The sequence below is a fragment of the Rhinolophus hipposideros genome, assembly GCF_964194185.1.
Source record: "Rhinolophus hipposideros genome assembly, chromosome: 23".
In the NCBI taxonomy this organism is placed as follows: Eukaryota; Metazoa; Chordata; class Mammalia; order Chiroptera; family Rhinolophidae; genus Rhinolophus; species Rhinolophus hipposideros.
Genome location: NC_138069.1, coordinates 22738196 through 22763259, shown reverse-complemented (window position 1 = coordinate 22763259; position 25064 = coordinate 22738196). Strand labels below are relative to the sequence as shown.

Sequence of the window (25064 nt, the reverse complement as noted above, 5' to 3'; positions counted from 1 at the left end):
AATCAGTTTTGTGACTCCTAACAGGGCCAAACTGGATTAGTAGTGAAGTGGTAGATGAACATGCATTCCTCATCTTTAAAAGAAAAAACATCAAAAAACAGAACTTTTTGGTGATGTTTATGTTAGAATACAAAAGCTTTTAAGGTCACTTCCTAAGACTAAAATATATTCCTTAACTTTTTTAAAAAAAACCACATTCATTGATAACTTTGTGCAAAGTTCTCTCGTGCTAACTTAATTAAATCATGCAGGTTTTTTGTAGGGTAAATTATGTTAACCTTAAAATTCAGCTTCTTGACTCTACTTTGCTTTTAATTTTAAGGTCCTTGGAAACTCTAGAATCTAGAGCTGTTTTCTTGTTAGGAAGTTCTTTCAATCCTACTAACACATTGGCAGTGTTTGAGTACATCAAAATTGTAGGATGAGTTCAGAAGAGCTGTAAGAGGAAAGGCAAAGAGGCAAAATTCTAGTGGCTGAGGTACAAAACAACTAGTAAGATTGGGAGTGAAGTTGGGTGACTTTTCAGTTATCTATTACTGCAAAACAAACTACCCCAAAACTTAGTGGCTAAAAGCAATAATCATTTATTTGCTCCAAAATCTGCACTTTGGGCAGGGTTGTGAGATCAGCTATCTCTGTTCCATGTGGTGTCAGGTGGGATTGCTCCACCGGGGGCTGAAGGATCCACCTTCAAGGTGTCTCATTGAGCTAGCTGGCAAGGTGAGGCTGGTAGCAGCTGAAAGTGTAGCTGGAAGCCTGTTTCATCTCACAAGCTGCTTCAGCTTGCTCTGGGTTTGGTGGCTGGGTTCCAAAAGTAAGCATCCAGAGACAGGAAGGTGTGTGTCCCAAAACTGGCAGTGTCACTTCCACTATATTTGTGTTAGTCAATCTCAAAGTACAGATTCAAGGAGACTTGGAGCCATGTTTTAAAACCTCCACAATGAAATTGAGAATGTGGACAAAGTCTGAGTCCATAGGAACAGAAATATATTTACCGACTATCACTGAGAATATGGAAACAGTGGATTATGGAGCCAGGGTGTATAGGCAAGATTGGGAAAATAATGAAAATGCAAGGCGAAACTGCAGGAAAGGCTGGCTCCAAAGAGGGCCAATCAGCCAGGCTGCTGGATATGTAGAAGCCAGCTGAGCAGAGGTGAAGGAAGCCAGGCAAAGATTGGGAAGGACATGTGAGAACGACGCCCTGTGTCAGTCATCTGGTGGAGAGGATGGTCAGAAGTCCAGCAGTTCAAGTAAAGTGGTTAAAGCAGATAAGACAATTAGAACCAGGAAGTAAGGACAAGAAAATAAGGCAATTCCAGAAAGGAAGGCAAAAACAGGAGTCCAGATCTAAGAAATAGATAGGAATCAGAAGAAAGAAAAACAAAGACTTCAACACCGGGTTAGGGTGTGGAATGCCTATACTACATCCGTTTGGCTGGGTTGCTGTGAAATCCTGTGAAATCTAAAGCTATCTCTACTGAGCATCAACAAGGTGAATCAGCAGTCAATGTCAATATACAGTATGAATCAGGCAAACAAAGACACTCAACAAGTGAACTGCAGTTATTTCAAGTGGGGTTTTATTATTTCTGAATATCATATATCTTCTTTAGTTTTCCCTATTTGATTTTGCTTTAGTTTAAGAATGCTTATTCACTTATCAAATCCTTTGCCACGAAAGCACCAAATAAATTACCAACTGATTCCTTTATGGCAGTGAGGAAAATCCATTAAGATTTGTAGAATCCAAGTACTAAAACACCAAGATCCCCACTTCAAGAAAGGCAAACCTTCCTTACATATCTTCTGCAAGCCAATGTCTTTTCATTTTACCATCAAGATGAAAATTCAGAGCACTGACACAATGTTTTTGCTCTTTCAGTCTAAAATTGTGTATTCCTTGTATACGGTTTAAAAAACAAAACCCAAACAACCAGAAACTGGAAGGAAAGTAAGTAACTCTGATTAGCTTTTAAGTTTTAATAGCTAAGCGTCTCTTAACCAGTCTTCCCCTTTTCCTAGACTTTAGGCAGCTATAAAAACATAGGAAAAACAACGTGTATAATAGAAAGCAACAAAAATGTTGGAGGGCCTAATGTAATAGGCAATTTATACATTTCATTTAATCCTCACAATACTGTGAGAGAATTATAACCATTTTCAAACAAGCAGGCTCAGAAGGGTGAAACGATTGGGACCCGAGGTTACACAGGTGACTGAGCTAGGATTCATGTTCAAGTTTCTGCCTACCAAGCTTGTACTCTATTATGCTGCTCTAACTCCCCAAAGCCCTTCACCTTTTTGAGATTGTTACTGTTATAGCTCCATCCTCTAAGTTTATACTTTTAAGTCTGCAAAACTACTGAATAAAATAACCTAAAATTATTCTCAATCTATTTGCTAAAACAGGAGGTTGTAAGGAATATTAGAAAACTTAAAAGTAATCAGAACATTCCATATCTAAAATTATGGTTATTCTAATACACTGGTAATGACAGCTAGTAATCCAAGAACACATGGGTAATTAGAACTGGCTCATTTTCTCGTTGTCACCATCTGTCAATCTGAAAGTAATCCAGGCAACAAAAGACTGTGAAATCTGCTCATTAAACTTACAGTATGCACTTAGTGGAATGACAAAAGAGGTTCTGGTTTAAAATTCTTACCAGTGTTTTATTTGCATTTGAAAAGCATGTGTGTGTGTGTGTGTCTGTGTATATATATATATATATGTATATATATATATACACACATATATATGTGTGTGTGTGTTTTAAGTGTCTACATTTGGTGGAGGTGGTAGGGCCCGTTGGGTGTTGGCTTTATTGATATAGATATGTGTAGTGTTCTAGAATTATATACAATGTCTAAGAGAATAACTTTCAGCATTCCACTGAAATGGTGACAGAGTTCCAGTAGAAATGGACTTATGAGTAACTAACTTAAACCTAAACTTATGCGATCTGGACAGCTAACATTTAATTGTCTGCTGGGGACATCTTTGTATGTTCCTTAAAGCACTGTTCAGTCTTAATTGATTGAAGTTAATATCTAGATGTTCAAGTTCTCACTGAAATTTAGTTCACTAGTTTTAGAGGTTTTTTTTTCTTTGAGTTCAATTCTAAAAAGAGTGTTTTCATACTTCAGAAGAAGCAGAACGGGTGTGATTAAACGATCATTAAGGCCTCTTCTAACATTTAAACAGCCGTAAGTGACCTACTTTCTAAAGTCTGATGCATCATTCATTCACTAACTCATTTATTGAACAAATCTTTTATAGAACACCAGCTATAAGAAATAAGACTGAAAGAATAAAAAATAAACATAGGCTCATTATCTCTAGGTCGTCAATACATAAAAGGGGAGTGAGATGTTTACACACATGTGATATTAAGACAAATATAAAAACTAGGAAACAAAGCTTGTCCATGTAAGAGAGGTAGTGATTTGTGAGTTCCAATTAAAGAAAAAAAATTCAACTTAATGAAATGAGAAATCATGGGAACTGAACACCTTTTTCTTGTCCAGGCCACATCCCCCCATAATCTAACAAAGGAACATAAGGCAAATTTGACAAAGTGGCAGAGAATTTCAGGGCTGGTAGGAAGAGAAGTTGTAGGTAAATCACCTACATAGACCAATTTGGGTCATTAGCTGCCTCAGTTTCCCTGAAATGATTATATACCTAGGAGGCTGAAAATAAGTCGAAGATAACTCAGCAAAGAAAGCACATGGTTTCTAGGCCATCCTTACTTGAAAGGGACTTGGGTATCTCAATTCCCTGCCTCCCAAGTCTTACCTGGGCCTTCAGCCCTCATAAATGGGAACTGGAATAGGACACTGAGTATGAATATGAAATCTACCTGGCAGGGACTAAAAGGACAAAAAAAAATGGCTATATGGAAAATAAAAAGGCAAAGTCCTGAAAAATCTGTGTATATAAAAATCAATCCAAATGATCTAAATTCATAGTTATAAAGCGTTAGCATCTAAGCACCCAAATGTTGAACCAACCCCTTTCCCCACAAAACACAAGATTCTATACAATTCCTGTTATAGACTATTCGAAAGGAACAATTAGTTGAAAATACATAAACATATGCTAATTTCCACCTTTTAAAAAGATTTTGGCTTGAAAGTCATCAGAATACTAATTTAAAAATAATTTTCTTAAACGTATTTTGATAAAGGCCATAGGAACACTTGTCACATTGTTCAAACGCCCAATGGCAAGACTTTTGAGAGACCAAACAGGTCACATTAAATCAAGAGTATCTGAGAAATAAAGCCAATATGACTAAATCCAAAACAGGTCACATGAAGTACCTCATGTACAATATAAACCTAGTTTAATAAATAAAGAAAACACAGGTGACTGCACTCCGGAAGAACATTCAGTTCCTCATGGCCCATTCACAGTCTTCTCTGAGATTCCACTGCCACTTCCACCTGGGCAAGTCTAATGGTGCGGCCATGAAGCTTGTAGCCATCTTGCCTTACTAATGCCACGGTGCCAGGCTGCACCCCAACATCGGCTGGCACATGACAGATGAGTTCATGCTCGTGAGGGTCATATTTGTCACCAATGGGTGTCATCTTCTCCAGGCCATGCTTGGCAAACACACTTTTCAGCTTTGCTTCTAAAAGTGACAACCCTCGGAAGATCTTCTCCAGAGTGAGTTTCTGGTCCCCAGGCTCTGTCTCTTCAGAAATGCACTCTGTCGTCTTCTCCAAAATGTCTGCCACCTCTACCAAGTCCTTACAGAAACTCTGAATTCCTACAGAAAAGCCAGACACTTTTATTGTTCGGGAGGAAATCACTCTGCATTTGGGGAAGGCCCAGATAGGTAGCTAGTATACTGGGTACCCCAGGAAGTGGGAAGATTGACACACAGGACTCGGGGACCATGATCAATGATTACCACCCCAACCCCACTGACAAGCCAGACACTTTTGGAATCTGTAGGAAACCTCCCAGGAAACGGGAAAGATGGTCAGAACCCAAGAACTAGGAAAAACTATAAACAATAGGCTCAGGAACCTGTTCTTTAAAAACTTGACCATTTTTTATGCTTCTTGTACTTTTGTTGGTTATTTTTAGTATTGAGTTATGTACATTTTGAAAATTCCTGCCTGTCTCAGTTTGCTGAGGCATACGTTCTCCATAGGGACAAGATATTAGTATTTCATGGAGGGGGCAGGGGGCGCAGGCAATAATAAAAAAAATAGTTGACAAGACTGTGCTAAGGGGGAGTCAAAAGAGTGGTTTATTTTGAGGACTGGCTAAACAGGAATGGGAAAGTAAGACACATCCACAAATGAGTCTCCAACTGCCTGCTATGAAGTTATACATAACTGCTAGAGCTGGGCCAAAACTTGCCTTTTAGAATCACAAGAACTGTGACAAGATAAAAGCAAACTTGGTTGTTGAGAAATCTCATGATTCCCAAAGCTGAGTTTAGATTTTTCCGACAAAAATTATGAGAAGGGATGTCACTATTACAAGATGTCTATGATAACACCAATGCCCTTGGTAGGGGCTGGTGGGGTCAAAGGACTTTGTTCATCCGGCTTTGATCCAGGGACAGCTTTAAGGCCCTGTCCCAAAACAGACACCATCTCAACTGCCCTCAGAAGTAAAAAGACCAGCCACCGGCAAGCAATAAAAGAAATGACCAAGGAAGAAGTGACTGACAGACAGGAGAACAGTCACCATGCTGTGCCCTTTAAAAGCATTCTACTTTTTTCATACCTCCCTGTTCACTGAGCAGTCTTCACTTTTCTAAAGTATTTCTGGCCACAGGAAGAAATGACCTAAGGAAAGGATGGCATGTTTTGCTAGACACATATTGCTCTGTAAACAAATAAATTAGACAATCTATTAAATTCTTTTGCATTTACTTAATATGTACTTGTTTCTGGGGATCTTTTTAATTCTTAAGGAGACTGACATAAGCCAGTTCCTAATTCAAAGCTTGACTTCTGGTAAGCCAATTCACCCTGCTCCCTCAAGCAGGCAGGAAGTCTTCCCCACTTATCACAACTGGTTTATCTGCTACAAAAATTCCCTGTAGCTCAGAGGTCAGCCAACTTTTTCGGTAAAGGGCCGTAAGTAAATTACTGGAGGTTTTGTGGGATAAGAAGCAAAATCAAAGATTTTATGTAACAAAAGAGAAAATAATTTTCCACTTATTTTTAATGACGAAATGCAGAACTGTATTTATGGATTAAGAGACGACGGCAGGCTTGGCTCACAGGCTGTAGTTTGGTAGGCCCTGATAGCTGGAAGTAAGAGACTAAAACTTGGATGAAATGATCAGGGATACAATTTGGAGGTCACTACTTAGCTGATATTTGAAGCTTTGAACCATGAGATGTCTACAGCACTGAATGAAAAGCAGAAGGCTATGCCAAAGCACTGGGGTTGGACAGGATAGGAATGAAGTGAATCTGTACACAAACAAATAAAATCCAGAGAACAGGAAGTAGTGTGATACAGGGAAAGAATAATAGATCAAGGGTCAAGAGACAATGGACTCATTCTATATCTATCACAAATTCACTTTTTTTGGCATTTTCCTTCTAAGGGTAGCAAAAGTACCATGTTCCATATTAAATTGAGAGCACAGCAAATAATCAGAGATTTGCCCTTTACCCATGAATCTGTTACTCAACTAACACTTTCATGAACACATTTGGAACAGGATGTGGTGCATGTAGAGAAAAATTTCTGAAAGACCTTGAAACAGACCAAAACGATTATTCTGTGTCATTAGTGCAAAAATAGATGTGATTTAGCACAGCCTTCAGGGATATCTGTTTCCATATGGTCCAAGCTTTGGTCTTTGAGTTATTTTATAACTTAGCAAGTTGTAGAATACTGAAAATGATGCAGATAATTCCTGTCCACGGTAGTAAAAATTGTCTGCTGGAGATACAATTGATTATTGCACTATAGAGACAGGCCAATTTTGCTTCTAGGAAGCCAATATCAGCATTCCTTATTGCCTGTGTGTGTCTGCTCTTTGGATTCTCCTCTGAACGTCTTAATGATTCACTTGTTGGTTAACGAGTTAAACAGAACTATCTGTATAAGTTCTATAAGTACTATAAGTTCTATAAGTACTAGAGTATTAAATGTACATGCTTGAAAAATAAAATAACAAAGTTTTGCTCAAAATAAAGAGAAGCATTATTTTAGCAAATGGTTTACTTGAGAACATTCCCTACAAGCAGCACGGAAAGCCTATGGGAATAATCGAAGGGGAGGGGAGGGATCAGTTAAGGATCCAAATCCGTTTTCAACATGTTCAGTTTGAAGAACTGTTAGGAGATGGCCTTGAAGTCAAAGGTATTTTTTATTGTAACTAAATCTCTCACCAAATATCTTAGCGTCTTCTACACATCTCTGGGTTCGCCTTCTTATGTTTTCACCATCAGCTACAGCTCTCTGGTATCTCACCTGACCATCAAAAGCAAAGTCAAAATGATGAGACAACAAACGCCTTTTGGTAGGAAAGAATGTTTTTTGCTTACTTTACAAATTTTACCCTTGTGATGTTTTTAATTTGAAAAAAATTAGTAGAGTTGTAAGAATCTTACATCAGCTACTCCAAATCTTTATAGCAGACCTGAACAGCTGTCATTTAGCCTGCTAGTTTGAACACTTTCACAACAGTTTAAGCTCATCTTGAGAAAAAGCTTTCTTTTTCACATTCGGCCAACACTGCCACCCTCCAAGTTTTGTTCATTGAATTGAACTCTAGGACAACCAAGAGTATGTTTTAAAAGTGCATCAGCTATTTGAAGGCAATTATTTCAGCCCCTTTAGTCTTTTTCTCTTTCATTCTTATAATCCCTGGTTCTTTTAACTGTTCTCATAAAACATGCTTTCTAACTTCTCTACCATTCTGGGTGGTCTTGCTTTGTAATTACTCTAACATCTATCTTCCTCAAAGTGTGTCTATCAACCCAGTACAGGACAGTTTGCCAAATGTAATCTGATCAGCAGAGCAAAATGATAAATGATCTCATTCATTCACCAAATATTTATTGAGTGCCTACCACATGCCAGACACTCACTGCACCTCCTTTGAAACTACCAAAATATCAGATATCTAAGTACTGTAACACAACAGGGAACTGAAAGAGATAACTATTCTTACTCAGTGAAATTTCTGAACTACTCCAGATTTTGCCTAGTATACCTAGCAAGAGTGGAAGTGGAGTGAGAGGTTAACAGCCAATTAGAAGAAACTTACTTTAAAAACTTGACATAAAAATCTTTACTTGGATATTTAAACCAGAGAGAGTATGTGATGAACGGATAATATAAAATCCACTCACTGTTAAGTCCTGGACTTCCTTCTCTAGCTTAACAGCTTTTAGCTTTAAGGCTCTTTCTGCAAGAGAGGGCCCAAGCTCGTCAGGAGGGTCCTCAGAACCGCAATCCTCACCAGCAGTTCTCTGGGTGGCAGTGCTGAAAGAATGCAGACATCCCCTAAAGTGGAAGGGAGGTGGCACATGATGAAGAAATGCCATTGTCAACAGCCAAAGTGACAACAAAGTTCAGAGACTGGGAAGTTTCCAGATTGAACTTTAGACAAAGGACTTTCAGTCACAGTTATAATGTGAACAGTTAAAGTGCTTTTTAAGTACCAGACATTGTTTTTAGGATTTTACTTAAATTATCTTTTCATTTCACAACAATGTTTGAGATAAATATCATCATTCCTATTTGATAGATGAGAAAACTGAGGCTCAGAGAGGCTTAAGACTTGCTCAAATCACACAGCTAGTATTCGACTGAGCAAGGATACTGATCACCAGGCAATAAATAGCCAGAAGTGGGGACACAAAAGTCAGCAAGAGAAAACCAAGTTCTGATACCCAGAACCAGCAGGGCAATATCAGCAGGCAGAATTCAAAACACAAAGCCACACAGTTCTAGTTCAATCCTTCATTTTACAGGTGGGGAAAATAAAGCCAAATAAAGGGACTTTATCAAACTGGAGTTAGGCCTAGAATTCTAAATCTTCTTGATTGCAAGCTATAAGTAAGGCTTTTAGAGAAGAGAACCTGTGCTGAAAAAGAAAAATTCTAAGATCGTAACTCACCAATATGTAAAATCAAGTCAATTAAATATGTATGAAACACTTTGTATATGGATTGTGAATTATAGACAGATGAATAAAATAGATCTTTGCATTCACTTATGTTTATAATCTGCGATTTCTGTACAGCTAAAATGTTTAACATTTAGTTCAGTTTACACAGAAAGACATTTGGAGTAGGGGCTAGTTTTGTAGATCTTGGACTGCAGTTCTGACCCCTTCCCTTCAATGAAGTTTCCAATACAATTCCTGGATCCTCGTAATTTGATGTGAAGTCATCAAGAAAATCAATCTGTGAGTATAAAAGCTGTTTAAAAAATAGTTTATTTATATAAACTGGCATATATTAAAGAATGCTTATTGAGGTGACATCCGAGCAAAGGTTTAAAGAGGGTAAAGGAGTTTGCCTCAAGAAAGGGAAGCAGGAACAACAAGAATAAGGTGTGGGCAAGACAGCTTTTATCTCTGCCTTTCCAGGCCAGTCTTGAATTCACTAATTATGACCTGGTGTCAGATTATACATATGGTTCTATATTTTTGGTTTAGAAAATAGGGTCACTACAGATCTGGAGCAAATCACATGGGGTGAAATATCTCTTTCCTCCTAAAACACACACACATTTATACAATAGAAATTAAATCATACTATTCTCAGGGCCAGTTTAAAGGGATAATGGCCAAAGCCCAGGTCGTGAAACAGGAGAGTAATGGCCTATCCCTTCAATTCCTACTGCTTCACAACTGGAGTGGAGGGAAATTTCATCAGAAGGAGCACTTTTTCTTCTGGTCACTTCCCTACATCACAAACTGCTAAAAAGATTTACAATAAAGTAACCGTGCTTTTTTTAAAAAGGCGGAAATCCCTGAATTCACCTTCGCACCTAGGTGTTAGGGCGGGGTGCTAGGTCAGGTGTAAGGTAAAAAGGTGACGGTTATGCATACAGAAATTCTCGGAGTCCCGCGGCTTAATTTACATTTCAGAGGTCGAACCTGACCCACCAGTCTACTCAGCCATTTTATTCTTTCCCAGGAAGAAAAGAGTCAACAGGGAATTGTTCCTGAGAATTAAACATCGCTCACTAATTAAAAGCGCCCATCCTGGAGCCCTGACTGGTTTCCAATCTGGGTTTCACCATTTCCCGAGTTATTATCCCAAGAAGTTACCCAACTTTTCCAAACCTCAGTTTCCTCAATTAAACGGGGAAGAATAAAAAGGACTACCCATAGTTCTGAAATCGGCATTACAAGTGATCAATAAAAACTGCCGCGGCCGATGGGCAAAAGCAGCAAATACAACTTCACAGAATCCCAAAAGCAGATGCAAGGGTCGTTTGGGGAGAGACCAAGCCCATGCCCTCCTTTTTCCGACAGGTAAAGTGGAACCCGGGTATTTGGGAAGGGACTGGTCTAAAGTAACACAGGAATCAGGTGAGAGAATCTGATTTACCTGCAGACACCACAGCTGGGAAGAAGAGGCGGGAAGAGGTACTTACCTAGCTGGATCTCTGTTCGGATCTTAAGAGCCTTCCCACCTCGGAGGACGTGACCTCGGACCTTCCCACCTTCCCCCGCCTGGCAAAGAGGCGCCGCTGTCGGCCTCAGTTTGCCCCACTGTAAAATGGGGCCATAAGCGCCTGCTCCTACCCTCCGAGGCTTAATGGGGCCTCTCGCCCACAACGGCCCCAGCTCGCTCGTCCGGCATTGTCCTCACGTCCCCGCGGCTTGCCTTGCTTTCTTACCTGCCATCGGACGCTGCACCCGAGGCCAAGAGGCGCTGCACCGGCTGCCGGACCGCCCACAAGGCACGCGCCGCCATGTTCAGGACCTAGGCTTACGGAGGCAGCGCACGCGCACTTGCTCCAAGGACGAGATACCCGCACTTGAAAAACCACGCTTCCCGGCAGCCTTCGCGGGCGTCTCCTCCTCCGGGCTACGGACGCTCCACTTCTGGTTTTCCTTGTGCTCCGCGTTTGTGTTCCGGGGTGCAACATTTCCGGTCCGGGGAGCAACATTTCCGGTGCGTAGTGTATTCAGCGCCTAAGATGTGTTTCTGTCATAACGATGTAGGTGCGTTGCTAGCTCTGGAATGTGCGGTGAACAAAGGGGATCCCAGCTGTACCCTCATGGGGCTTATACGAAGTTATAAACAACAAACAAATGCAAACACAATATAAAACTAAAATAGGACCGAGGTTTAAAGGTGAGGGGCATGGTACTGCGGAAGCCTAGACTACAGTATGGCGTGTGGGGAAGTTGAGGTAGAAGTAAACATCTGCAAAGACCCAGTGAAGAGGGCGAGTATTGCGAGTAAGGGACTGAAATATTGGAGGAAGGAGAGGGGCAACATACGACTAAGGTCAGGCGGGGCCAGATCACATCAGGGATTTTTAAAAAATAGGAGCCCGACCCTCCTCCTCCCCCAATCACTTCCCTGCTTTTTTCCCTCCAATTTTCTTATTTTCCCTCCCGAAAACGGGAGTTCCATTAGGGGAGAGATTTCTTTTTTTTTTTTTTGGAGGGTGGGGAAGAGTCTTTGTTTTCAATGACCAGTGCCCTAATATAGTTTAATTTTTTGTTGTTGAATGAACTTGAGTCTTGTTTTGGTTGAATTGGGAACGTGTTTCAAAGCCTTCAGATGTTTAAGGGGGTCGTTTTGCTGTAGGGAAGCGATTGCATGATGTATGGAAACAGGGAGACGAGCTGTTGGAAAAGTCCACGCCAAGTGTCCTGGGGTCCCTTCCATAGACATTTTGGTAACCACCCCAGTGGGGTAGGTACTATCTTAGGCGTGTCCAGCACATTTTTGTTTCCATCTGAACTATTTCATTTCGTTTCGTGTCCTTTTTGTTTGTTCTCCCAGCTGCAGTGTGTTTCGGGAGGGTGTCTGTCTGGTTCACCGCTATGATTTCTGACGTCTAGTGCAGTAGGTGCACGTAGTAGGTGCTCAATAAAGCTCGTTGAATGAATGAAGTTGGATGGAATCAGTGGAGATGGGAAGACGAGGATGAACTTGAGACAGATGTAGTATGGAAAGCTGACAGGATAGGAGGAGGGACTGCTGATTGGGGTTGAGGGTACTTGGAGTTGCCAGACTAGTTACTGGATAGTCTCTAAGGTTAAAAGAAAAAACGTTTTTTAAGGGATGGGAAGTGTGCCTTCATCATTCTCAGTCTTCACCGTAACATGCCTTACGTGCAGCTATTTGGATAAGATTTTCTCTCTGCTTGTCTGTGAGTTCCATGAGGTCAGAGCTGGAAGTCTTTTGCATGTTTATGTTCTCTCCAAGGCCCAGCTCAGATGTGTTGTAGAATCTGGATGAAAACTGTCAGTTATGTGTTGGTTGCCTTATAGCTTATAGCCAACAAATGCCTTATGTCTCTTTTTGGCTTTAGGAGAAGAGCAACATGATTTAAGGAGGGATCACGATACCCTTTTACACATGAGAATACTGAAGCCGAGAGGTTGGTCAACCTGCTTAAGGTCCCCCACTGAGGATCCGGTGACACTACAAATCCGATAGTCTAAGCATCTGGTCGTGTTGGGAAGGATGGAACTTCAGGACGACCTTAGCTCCATGAGCTTGTACTTTGAAAAACCACCAAACAAGGCATTTTAACAAGCAAGAACTGGCATCCATGCTTGAGCCATTTTCTTGCCACTTCTCTTAGCTGTCCAACTTACCAAATGTGCTGCATACATGCGTCCATTCACGCACCTATTTATTAAGTGGTAGTGTGCTTCTGAATGTTGTAGGGCAAGGGGATGAAACAGGCCTTGGAACTGAGAAGAAGGGCTCTCGGGTCACACTTACTATATTCAAGTACTGGCTCCACCACTTTAATTGTGGGCTGTGGCAGGTTACCTAACCTCTCTGAGCTTCCATTTCCTGAACTGTGAAAACTAGGATAACAGAACCAATCTCACAGGGTTTTAATGAAAACTAAAGGGCTAAGGCCTAGAAATGTGATTAGCACCAGGACCTCCTATGTAATTTAAAAGGAAAAAGGAAAATGTGGAATCCTTTGTTCTAAACTTACTAATAGGGCAAAAGCAGAGCAATCAACTAAGCAGAGGGCCCTACTAAGTGTGACTGTACAGGTTGCCTGCCTGTGAAGCTGGCCCTGGCTAACATAGTACCTGATACATGGTGAATGCTCAGTAAATGTTAGTTATTAATTTCCTAGGGCCCCACCTCTCAAAGGGTCTAAGATCTATTGGTAGAAAAAGACAGCCTCAAAATAACGGCATGAGAAAGAGTGAAGACACAGTTGGGTTGTTAGGTGACATTCCAGGATCCACATTTAAAAAAGAACATTGATCATCCACATTATGTGAGCACCTTTGTCATTGAAGACGGGTAGAATCTGGATGAAAACTGTCAGTTACGGATTGGTTGCCTTATAGCTTTTGATGGTTGTAATTACCATATAAAAGTCATTTCTTCTCCAGTAGAAAGGACACAGGATTTTGAGTCAGACCTTTCTTATCTAGTTAGTAAAAAGAACCACTATTGACCGGGTATTTACTATTTCTTGGATACCGTGCAAGATGCTTCCCACGTATTGTTATCTCACTGAGTCCCCCCGACAGTTTTGGGAGGAAGGTACAATTGTTAACCAGGCTTTCATATGTAAGGAAAATAAGAATGAGAGAGCTCAAGAACTTTCCCAAAGGCACAGCTGTTAAGTGGCAGAAGCAGGGCTCAGACCCAGCCCTGTCTGGATCCAGGCTCATAAGCCCTAAGCCGTATGCTCTGCTACTGACCAGCTAGGTGCTTTGGGGCAGGTTATTTTTCTTGCTCTGTTCTCCAGCTATCTCAGAGGGTGGAAAGTCTTGGATGAGGCTCAAGTATGTAAAGCCTTAGACAGGGTAAAGTATGTGAAGCCTCTAGCAAAGTGTCCAGAGGTTATTCTGGGACTTCCCTTCTCTGCCCTTGAGCTAACTTATAAGCTTATACAGTTAAATGGTTTTATCTTTATTGGAGGGAAATGTGGGACAGACTTATAAAGTGCCTGCAATGTTGAGAAAGTAGTATGTGGCGCAGTAAGGAGACAGTCCAGGATCTGACGTCCTTGCTCGCCTATAAAAGTATCAAGTATCATTTACAATGAATTTGTAAATGGCACTCATGTTGCAGAAATGAGCCACTGTCCTCTTGGTTCTCCCTGATAGTTTTACTTGGTAGCAGATATGGAAGGGCAGACTACTGGGCCTCTAAGTGCAAGGTAAGGATAAACACAAAGAGTGTCAATTAGATTTTTAACTATAGCTCCTGGAGCTGGAGTTGTCATAAAAATAGGTACAGGACTTGATTGACAGCAAATGATCCCACCCTCCAAAGCCTGCAAAATCTTGTGGACATTTGAAATCCACGTTCCTGTCATTGAGTATCACTCTGAGCTAAAAATATGTCATTTGCTGAACCTCCTTGCCTGCTCCATATGCAGATCTCTGATTTGAAAACAGTTCAAATCTGAGGTTCTGGTAGCTGCATCTGCCTAAAGCAATGAGGAATGCTTGTAGAGTTTGCATGTTCTCTGTAGCTTGCATTCACTTTTATGCAAGCAGGGGTAGTTCTATTGATGTTTCAGCCTGTTTATCGTGCCCAGGGCTCTCAGTGATGCCCGACATGAATCCAGCTGGCGCAAATGTCATCAGATGATCAATTCTTGTCTCTGTACTGCCCCACTGATGCTTTAGCACTGCCTTCCTTTGCCTGAAGGACTGGAATGGGATGCCGAGAATGGGATGGAATGGCTTATTTACATATGCTTTCATTTCTTCTTCAGAAGGGAAGACAAAGACATTTAACAAAACCTTTACAACTGTGCCGATTTCTGTCTCCCTCCACCCCCCATTTTCCACCCTCTGTAAAGTTATATGAGGATGTCCTATATTTCCTTCTTCCTACTTTTTCCCTCCCTATACCCCCTCTCATGCAGACAATAAAGGCCGGTCTTCTGGGTGCCCCAGAAAGTGGGGGCTACTTCCAGTCTTCTGATGTCTCTTTGTGAAAAAAGCATTTCCGCCTTAGATGGACAAACTGGTATTTTCTTTGGATAAAATCCTCATCCTCTTTCTAGGTCTTCTTCATTTCCCATTCCTGAAGTACAGAAAGAGAAGACAATCAGTTTGTTCAGTAGTCTATTGTGACTTGTGGGATAAACACATTCCACTGTACCTCATAGAAAGCTCTCCACTGACCCTATCAGAGACCATACGTCCTTTCTGGTCCTCCTCTCTTTCTTAGGCTGTGGGTAAATCATTTCTCTACAATGGGTCTCATCTCTAAGGGGGCTCAAACCTCACAACATTTACCTTTCTCAGACAAGAAAACTGAGGCCCAGAAGGAGGAGGGGAATGGGGACTGTTCCACAGGACCTTGGGGTGGAGTAGGAGCCTGATGGGAGAGAAGCCAAAGCAGTCTGGTAAGGAAGCGTGAGAGCAGGCAGCCCACACGGTCCTTTCCTTCTCTCGGGGCTGTCTAGGAATGCATCTGCGAGGTATACTGAAGTCCTGGCCAACGATGCATGGGGTTTCTAGCCAGCCCTGGAGGTGATGGTGTGAACCAGGATAGAACGTGGCGGTAAGAAAATTGTTGGTGGGAGGAGTCTCCAATCCCAACCTACTTATCTCCCAGTCTTCGCCACCTGAATCACAGTTGCTCAGGGCAGGGACCTAGGAGTCATCCTTGATTCCTTTCTTTTCCTCATTCTCTACATCCTCATCAGCAAGTCCTTTATTTTGGCTCTACCTCCAAAGCCAGCAACTTCATATCACCTCTAATAAACCTTTCTCATCTATTTCGAACTGGTCTCTCATCCCCTCGTCCATTCTCAACATAGTAGCCAGAATGGTCTTTTAAAAATGTAATCATATCCCCAAATTCCTTGCTCAGAACTTGACAATAACTTTCTATTAGAAGAAAATCCAAAGTTCTTCCAATGGCCTACAAGGATCAAGGGTCACGTTTGTATGAAAACATGCAGTGGGCCAGATGTGTATGATCCATCAGCTAAGAATGTTTTTAACATTCTTAAATGTTTGGAAAAAAATATCAAAAGAATATTTTTTTTGTGACATGAAAATTGTATGAAATTCAAATCTCAGTGTCCATAAATCTCTGGGTCCGTGGGACATAGTCATGTCCGTCGTTTGCCTACATATTGTCTATGGCTGCTTTCCTGCTACAGTCACAGAGTGAAGTGGTTGTGAAAGAGACCATGTGGTTCTCAAACCTCAAATATTCACTGTCTGGCCCTTTACAGGAAAAGTTGGCGGGTATCTGGTCTAGATGATCTGGCTTCTGGCTGGTGACTTCTGTAATGTTCAGGTATTTGTTTTTCGGGACCACACTTTCTCATCTGCAATTCTGAAATCCAGAAAGCTCTGAAACCAAATTTTTCTCAAGAGTTTTGGCACAAACTCATTTGGTGGCCAAACCAGACCTGATGTGAGGCTGTTTGTCATCTATTCAGTCCACGTGGTGTGAATAGTCATGTGTCTTGCTATAGAGTTATTAACGTGTTTGCTTACAGGGTACCTCCTGAGAACTTGTTGGGGTTTTTCACCATATATAGTACATGCACCGTATTACCTTTCTAAAATTCAAAAAGTTCTGAAGCACAGCTGGCTCCAGGTGTTTCAGAGCCAGAACTGTGGACCAGTATCATGGAGTGAGCCCTGCACTCAGAATTGGAAGACGTGGGTTTTCAAGGCAGCTCTTGCTCTGGTGCCCTGTATAACCATGGGCAAGTCTCTTCACTCCCTGATCTTGTTTCCTTACCTATGACTTGAGTCTTTCTTTTCTCAAAACACGGTGTAGGCTCAGAAACCAGAGCTTGTTAGGAGTATGTGTTAAGAAAGTAAATAGGTTCTGAATGAGATTTGAGAGTCTTCCCCTCTGAGCAAAGTTCATGAGCTTTATTGCATGAATATATTGGCAATTCTTTGCCTTTCTCATTAGCTGATTTTTCGGTTCTTAGTGAGTTTCCACAGGAAGGAAGCTGCCAGATCTCTGAATTTTGATTAGCTGAGCTATTGCTTACCTTGGCTTTTTGTAGCACCCTTCCTTGGCTGGAGGTTACGATGGATGGGCTCCTCTTCCTCAGCTCAGAAACACAGTTGACAGGGAGAGGTTGTTCTGAGGCATTGTTCTGGGGTTTATTTGCAGTTTCCTGTTGATTACGAGAAATAATTACACAGGGGAGTCAGTGCTGGCTACCTACACCTGGCTTGCCCTCAAAAGAATGCAAATAGAAGGCACTATGCAAACATGCCAACATCAGATAGGGTGAGGGGAGGGAGACACTTGAGGGCCTTTGGAATAAGGGTAATGACAGCTAAAATTACTGAACCCTCACTATGTACCTGGCATTGTGTGGATTACAGTGTTTCCCCGAAAATAAGACTGGGTCTTACATTAATTTTTGCTCCAAAAGACGCATTAGGGCTTATGTTCAGGGGATGTCATCCTGAAAAATCATGCGAGGGCTTATTTTCCGGTGAGATCTTATTTTCGGGGAAACATGGTAGCTCATTTAGCCTTAACAAGCCTGTGAAGTAGGTACTATCAGTTATCTTATTTTCCAAATACGAAAAATGGGAAGGTCAAGTCACTGCTCAAGGTCACACGGCTGATGAGTGGGAGAGCTGGGATTCAGACCCCACAGTGCTATCTCTTACCCTCTCTCCTGTATTCCTTCTCATTTCCATACTGCCCTCACCCCTTAAAGTTTCCAGATCATTTTTTAGGACCTTATTGGATGTAGTTCCTAAGTATGACATATTAACAGCTAAGTCTGCAGGAAATTCAGAGAAGACTTCTCTTTATCTCCAAAGGCCATGAAAAGGGTGAGAAGTACAGGGAAAAGTCTTCTAGAATGTGAACATCAGGGCATGCTGGTGGGAGGAAGCAGCTGCTGTGTCCACCAACCCTCTGTGACTGTGAAGTTGTTCTGTCCCTGGTCCTTAAGCTCTTCATCTGTAAATGAGGCTGGAACCACCCTCTGGAGAGGAAGTGTGGGTGGGAGAAACAGCTCTAGCTTCCCAGTCATGGGGTGTGGTCTGACCAGGCAACAGTGAACTGGGACAACAATAAGATCACAGTTCTCAATGACAATTCACACTTGTCAAACAAGTTACTTTATCTCTCTGAGTCTCAATTTCCTTGTCTGAGAGCAAGCATGACGTTCATTTGACGAACATTTATCGCATTCCTAGTTTTCAAACTCTGTAAAGAGCTATAATGATAAAATATAGTCCAATTCTTAATAAAAATATCATTTAGTTGAAGAGATAGACATTAGACAAGTAATGATACAAATATCCATGGACAAATTGTGGTTCAGTGTTAAAGAGGAAGAATAACAGATGGGACCGTTGGTGGTTCCCAAATGGGGGCGATTTTGCCTTCCCAGAGACATTTGGAAATTTTTGGAGACATAACTGGGGGCGTGGAGCTACTAGCATCTAGGGGGTAGAGGCCAGGGACGCTGCTAAACATCCTACAGTGCGCACGACAATCCCCTATAAAGAAGAATTACCATGTTTCCTCGGAAATAAGACCTAGCCGGACCATCAGCTTTAATGCATCATTTGGAGCAAAAATTTTAATATAGATCTTATTTATTTTAATATAGGTCTTATTTTAATATAAGACCGGGTCTTATATTAGTTTTTGCTCCAAAAGACGCATTAGAGCTGATGGTCCAGCTTGGTCTTCTTTCCAGGGAAACACTGTATTGTTCCCAAATGTCAATAGCGTGGAGGTTGAGACACTGATAGACTGAGGTCAACTAAGTTCTCCCTGAGGAAATCTCATTCAAGGTAGGATCTACCTTGCAGGGTTGCTGGGAACGTTAGAACAATGGATGCGAAGCCCCGGGGACAGGGCCTGGTACACTGGAAATCCTAGGAGAGGGCATGTGCAAGGTGGAGAAAACAGGGCTCTGGAGTCGGACTTCCTGGGTTTGGGATCCTGTCTCCCACTTACCTGAGTGACCTTGATGTTGAGCACGTCACCCAACATCTCTGAACCTCAGTTTCCCAGTCTGTCAAATGGGGTGAATACACATAGCGCTACCTCACAGGACTGCTGTGAGGACCATGTGAGATAATCCAGGTGAAGATTCTGTACTGGCCTGTGCTAATCGGTTCACACAAGTGTGTTATTCAACATATGGTAGTTATTATTATCAATAATCACAAGGTCACTTCAAAGATCACATTTAGGATCCAAAGTCAAATGGTGGTGCGTCAGGGGAGAGACCACAGGCCAGAGAACATGCTCCAAGAGTCCGCTTTCTAGTTGTGCCCTTAGGGCCTGTTTTGTCATCTGTCAATGACCATAACTCCTAGCCCCAAATATGCTCAAGACCGGTAGCATGTGAGGGCATAAAGGAGCAGCAGAGAGTGGACTCACCACACTCTTGTTCTTGCTGCTCACGGAGAGTCCCAGGGCAGGGCCCCCCGCCAGGGACTGCTGTAAGCGCTCCTTCACAGCCACTAGCCTCAGCTCCAGGTCGATCCGGCGCTCCTCCTTTGTCCGACACTGAGCTTCCAGCGTGCCCACGGCCTCCTCTAGAGCCTTTAACTTTGCTCCTGTGTTCAAAGACACCGATGAGAAACAGCTGGACCTGGCCTGAAGCATCCAGGAGGTTGGCAGGGCCTCGGGCCCTCGTGTGCCCCTCCTGGAGGCCCTTTCCGGTCCTCGGTCCTGTATAAGAGATGGACTTTGGGCCTGGGGTTCTAGTTCCATGCTAGGTAGTGGGGTTTTTACCTGCCCAATACCCATTGCCCCATCTTCTGAATACAGAACCCTGATTTTCCACTGGGAAAGCACCTTTCCTCTCTCATTCTCTATAATTTGGATGGGGCTGACCTCACTCCTAGTTCAAAGGGTTGGCACATAGTCATGGCCCATAATCATACCTCATTTTCTGGTCACAGTGATTTGTTTAGGGATCAGAGTTGGTCAGAGTGAATCTGAGATGCTTGTAGGGGCCATTGGGAAGAGCAGTTCTCTCTGCTGGGGAGGCTGGGAGGGTTGGTTGAGGGCTGGAGCTGTGCAGCCATTTTGCCACCATGAGGGACAGAGAATTAAACCAATGTAGAAGAAGGCAGAAGCAAAAATTAGAGAAACATGCTTTCTGATGACATCACTTAAGTCCCTGGACTTCACTATACCTGATAGTTTAATTTTTTCAATTACATTTTTTTGCATTTGTAAGCCAGTTTAACTTTGGCTTCTCTTACTTATAATCAAGAGTCATAACACAGGGCTTTACACTGACCAGGGTTTCCTACTAGCATTTTGCTGTTTATTCAGTTTAACCCAGCAAACCTATATTAGAACCTTTTTGGTGCCAAGAGTTGTGTTGGTCCTTAGTAGGTTTGAACATTAGTTCCATTGTTTGCTCTGAGGGAGGTTGCACTGGAGGGTTTTTAATAATCATAGACTCTTTTCATTCATTCACTTTTTTTCATTCAGTAAATGCTTCTTGAATGCTTGCTATGTACCAGGCACTGTCCACCATTCCAAGCACCTGTCTCACACAGTACCGAAAGCGTGCTGAACTGCAACGACAGAGAGAATTCAAAGGAAACAGCAGAAAGTGGGCGCAGAGGAGCCCAGAGCAGGCAGGGCCTAGGGAGGTCATGGCCCTGGATTTCAGAAGAAGATCCTGGCAGAGTGTCACTTGTTCATCATTCCCAGCCCCTGGACCAGTGTCTCACGTAGTCAGGCGCTCAGCATCTGTCTGTGACTGACTTAATGTGAAGTTCACAATGATTTGTTATGCCCTTGATTCTAAGACATACTCTGTTCTTCCCATTTTAACATTTCTAAAGTCAGATTGCATCTTACCACGTTTTTGTGATGCTTTTTCATCCCTTTACCCCAAAAGCAGTTATTACATTGACGGCACTTCCATTAGTCAGGGGGGATGATGAGGAGGAGGAAGAGGAAAGAGGCAGGGAAGGAGAAGCTCACCGGTCTTGGGTAAGAAACCAGGTGAGCAAAGCTAGGGGACGTGTCAAGGCTAGCCTCACGAGCGCTAGGACCGCACGAGCGCTAGGACCACACTCACGCAGGTACCTGGGTTGTTCCGAATGGCATCCTTCAGCTCCCTCTTTTCCTGCCGCAGTGCCATCAGCTCTGTCCGGATCATCTCTTTCTCTTTCTCCAGCTTCTCTTTTTCTACAAGGTACCTCCGGGCATCCTCCTCAGCTCGGTTCTTACCGTACTTGTATTGATTGGCACCTGAGGAGATGCGAGGCAGGAAAAGGCCCTCAGTTCTTACCTCTGAGAAGGGTACTTGGATCGTGTTAGCTTCTCTCTCAGCCTCAGCTTCTCCATCCACAAAATGGGAATATTTCGATCTATATCCCTAGACAATGTTTAGTGTGACTCCCCTAAGGAAACAAGGAGCAACAGGGAGGTAGTAGAGCATAGAGACGAGGAGCAAGGGCCTGGGCCTTGGAACCAGGAAGACCAAGGTTTGCATTCTCTTTGGCCTTTTACTGGTTGTGTGACTTCAGGCAAAAGTGAATGGTGGTGTTTTTGTGCCTTCCCCCTCAGCACTAGTTTCTTCATTTGTAAATGTGGTTATTGATCAAATTTACCTCTTAGCATTGTGGTAGGGTTTAAATGAGATAATTCAAGAAAAGTACTTAGTATAATATATAGCACCTGGCAAATAGTTAGTGTTTAGCAAATGTTAGATTATAATAAAATTGTAAAACAAATTTTGTGATGTATAACAAACTTTGTTTTTAAAAGGGCTTGTTTTATTGTCAACTCTCAGGTATATATAAAACAAAGAGACAGGTAAATATACCTCAGATCCATAGAGAACTGAGACTTGGCCTAAAGTCAGGCACTGCCCATTTCATGACTGGGCAATGGGTGGGGGAAGAGAGGGACCTATTAGTCTGCTCGTACTATGGGCTCTACACCATTATGATGGACAAAAACAGCAAGGCATTATAGCAAAAATAATAGCTGAGTATTTATTACATGCTAGGCCACTTATATGCATTTCTATTTAATCCTTACAAAAACTACTATTATTAGCTCTATTTTATTGTTGAGGAAAGAGGCACAGAGAGATTAGGTCTTACTGCTAGCGATGGCAGAGTGTAGGTTTGAACCCATGTACATCTAGCTTCAGGGTCCACGCCACGCAATGCTGCTCTAGCTGGGGCAAAGCCATAGTCCAACCTCTCAGGGAACGTTTTATTTATTTTGTTACTACAGGCAGCCATACACAGGCCTTTGTAAGTTGGTGGGGTATGGAGTGATTCCCATGATTTACTATAACTGTGGGTCTCCAGTTCTTGTAGGGATTACAAGTAGTTACCCAGTGACCATGCCAAAATCAGTTCCTGCCATAGCTATCCTGCCATTCAAGCCAGATAATAAATGAAGCATGGAAGGCAGAGAAGGGGACCCCTGTCTCCCCCAATTTCCTAGATGTACAATGGCATCTCAGGGGAGTTGGCTCCCAGACTTGTAAAAAAAAAAAAAAAAAAAAAAAAAAAGCATAGACCAGCAAAGGGTGCCAACATATATCAGATAATGACCTTAAAAACCCCAACTACCATCTATTATTCCCAATAATTTATAAAATAAACAATATTTTAACATCCCTAGAATTGGAGGGACACAGATGCAGAATAGAATAGTCATTTACATTGAATAGATTTAGCTTTATGAAAAATTTCATGCACCATGATTATTTGTCTCATTTCACTGCAGATAAACAAAAATTTAGGGGCTGAACCAGGGAGTGGACTCACCTTTGGGAGCCACTGCCCTGGTTTTCCTTAGTCTGTCAGCACTATGGAGAGCAGCGTATTTTACACACACACACACACACACACACCCACACCCACACCCATAACACTTGAGTCACTCAAATGGTGAAGAAGCAAGCTAGATTGTTTTAAGGAGCTATAATTCTATGGGTCTCATAGTATTAGTGATGAAATATTTGCTTCAGAACTGCCCAAGCACCTTCCAGAAAAATCTGGGCTTCCATAGTGGAGGTGGGGGGAAGGGATGGAGAAGGAATGTTTAGTGTCCAAGTTACTAATGTAACTAAGTACTAATGTAGTATATATATCAGTACATCAGTCCTTTTTATTGCTGAGTAATATTCCAGGTGATGTTGGGGGAAAAGCCGCCGTTGTTCTGATAAGACAGGCTTTCATCTTATTGGGGATCTTTTATGAGTGATGAATCTATTTTCTCTTCTGGTATCAAGGTTTTCCTCCTTGTCTGCCTTTAGAATTCTGACCATGATGTGTCTTTTGTGGCTCTCTCTGCCTTCATCCTACTTGAAATTCACGGGTATCCTGGATGTATATTTTTCAATACATTTGGCAAGTGTTCAGCCATTATGTCTTCTCATATTTTTTACGCTTCTTTTTGTCCTCTCCTGGTACTCCATTTGTGCACATGTTACTGTGCTACTGGTGTCCTATATTTCTCTGAGGCTCTGTTTATTTTTCTTTATTCTTTTTTTTCCCTCTGTATGGGTCACACTTTCCTGTTTGATATTTTTTGGTTGAAAATGAGACATTTTATATAAATACATTGTAGCATCTCTGGATACTGATCCCCCCACCCCTGGGTTGTTTGTTTAGTGACTTAGCTGGCTTGTCCAGTGAAGTCCATTTCCCCCTATAGTGTGAAGCTTCTGATGTTGCTTCTTAGTGGTGCAACCTTGGGCCTGTGTATAGTCCCCTGAGAGGACAGTGGTCTTACCAGGGCTTGGACTCTGTCCCTGATCTCTCTGTTCAACTGTCTGCCTCTGTCGGTATCACTCAGAGCTGTTAGTCTCCTCTGTCTGGATGGCTCTGTTGTTTTTGACAATGCCCTGCAGTACCCGTCACTCCAGGGTCTGATCAAATTAATTCAGCTCCTTTATGGGGTAATTTCTGAGGCCAGTCTTCTGTGGTCAGTCTTGTTCTGACCCCAGGAGGGCTGTTCTTAGTTGTCTGTTTCCCTGGTTCTCTCTCGTGAATTAGCTGACCTATGATTTAGTTTGCTTGTGGGAATACTAGCCTCCTTACTTGGTTACCACCAAATCTCCATTGTTTTTGAAAGTACCCAAGGCTTGAACTGCCCCACATTCTGTTCCAACTAAAGCTAGTTCTTCCGAAGGAGAATGTTGGAGTTCTCTGTTCTATGGCCTGCCTTTCACCCTGGGCAAAATCTCTGAGGCACTGCTCTGGATCTAGGGGTAGAAACAACGGCCTGCTTCTCTTGGAGTGACAGTTCTGCTTTACGAGCAGGGTGCTGCATGGGGGTAACCTCTGGTCTTCTTGCTTTGCTTCTCCTAGCATGGAACTTGTGTTTTATGAGTGAGCTGAGGTGAGGGCAACTGGAGCCTCCATATTCTTGGCCTGTCCTCACTGGGGGATACCACAGCCATTGACTGGTAGCCGTGCAGAAAGGGAGCCCAGTTTTCCTGTCTACACCTATCTGGAGTGGAGATCCTAATGTCCACTGAGCAGGGTGAAGAGTAAAGGAATAGGTTGTGGCTCACACACCACAAAGTCATTGTTCTTACTAAAATTTAGTACATTTTCTAGAATAAGTCTTTCTTCATTTGCTGTATGCCCTAGAAAATTTCCAGAGTCTTTAGATGATTGTTTGTTTTAGTAACAGTCACCAGTTATGGTAGTTTTGCTGGGGAGTGGGTCTGGGGAGCTTCTCACGCCACCATTTTTCTCAGCCATCTGCTTGGCTCCCATGATTTTCAGTTTCCAGTATTTATGTCCTTTTGTAGTCTCCTCCTACACTACATCAGACTGACCTGTGTACCCATTAGGATACGGCAGAAATGACAGAGTGTACCTTTCAAAGCTAGGTTACAAAAACATTGCAGCTTCTGCCCTGCTCCTCCCTCCTGGGTCACTTGCTCTGGGGGAAGCTAGCTG

General features: G+C 42.3%; 2 protein-coding genes across 3 annotated transcripts in view; both read right to left on the bottom strand.

Annotated features, from left to right (window-relative positions):
• Positions 1–1562: 1562 nt before the first annotated feature.
• Positions 1563–12986, bottom strand: GRPEL2 (GrpE like 2, mitochondrial). Its single transcript, XM_081035181.1, has 4 exons — positions 10856–12986; positions 8350–8503; positions 7384–7465; positions 1563–4781 (listed from the first exon to the last, which is right to left on the bottom strand). The coding sequence occupies exons 1-4, from the start codon at positions 10930–10932 to the stop codon at positions 4417–4419; spliced, it is 678 nt and encodes a 225-aa protein (XP_080891307.1). The 5' UTR covers positions 10933–12986; the 3' UTR covers positions 1563–4416.
• A 400-nt stretch (positions 12987–13386) lies between these two features.
• The window catches only part of AFAP1L1 (actin filament associated protein 1 like 1), a 58147-nt gene continuing 46469 nt past the window's right edge, over positions 13387–25064 (bottom strand). For both annotated transcript variants that reach the window (XM_081035177.1, XM_081035178.1), the window contains 4 exons: positions 21214–21378; positions 19540–19718; positions 17165–17293; positions 13387–15219 (listed from right to left, as the gene is read on the bottom strand). In XM_081035177.1, the coding sequence (XP_080891303.1) occupies positions 15196–15219; positions 17165–17293; positions 19540–19718; positions 21214–21378 (497 nt within the window). In that variant the 3' untranslated portion in view covers positions 13387–15195. The remainder of the gene's footprint in view (positions 15220–17164; positions 17294–19539; positions 19719–21213; positions 21379–25064) is intronic.

Bases quoted from the DNA above. Each gene is read 5' to 3' on its own strand.
- GRPEL2 (XM_081035181.1), bottom strand. From the start codon at position 10,932: ATGGCGGCGCGTGCCTTGTGGGCGGTCCGGCAGCCGGTGCAGCGCCTC. The intron at 7,466-8,349 runs GTGAGTGGATTT...TTTGATGGTCAG, and splicing joins AGGAAGTCCAGGACTTAACA to GTGAGATACCAGAGAGCTGT. The intron at 4,782-7,383 runs GTGAGAGATTTA...GCTTTTCTGTAG, and splicing joins AGAAGACGCTAAGATATTTG to GAATTCAGAGTTTCTGTAAG.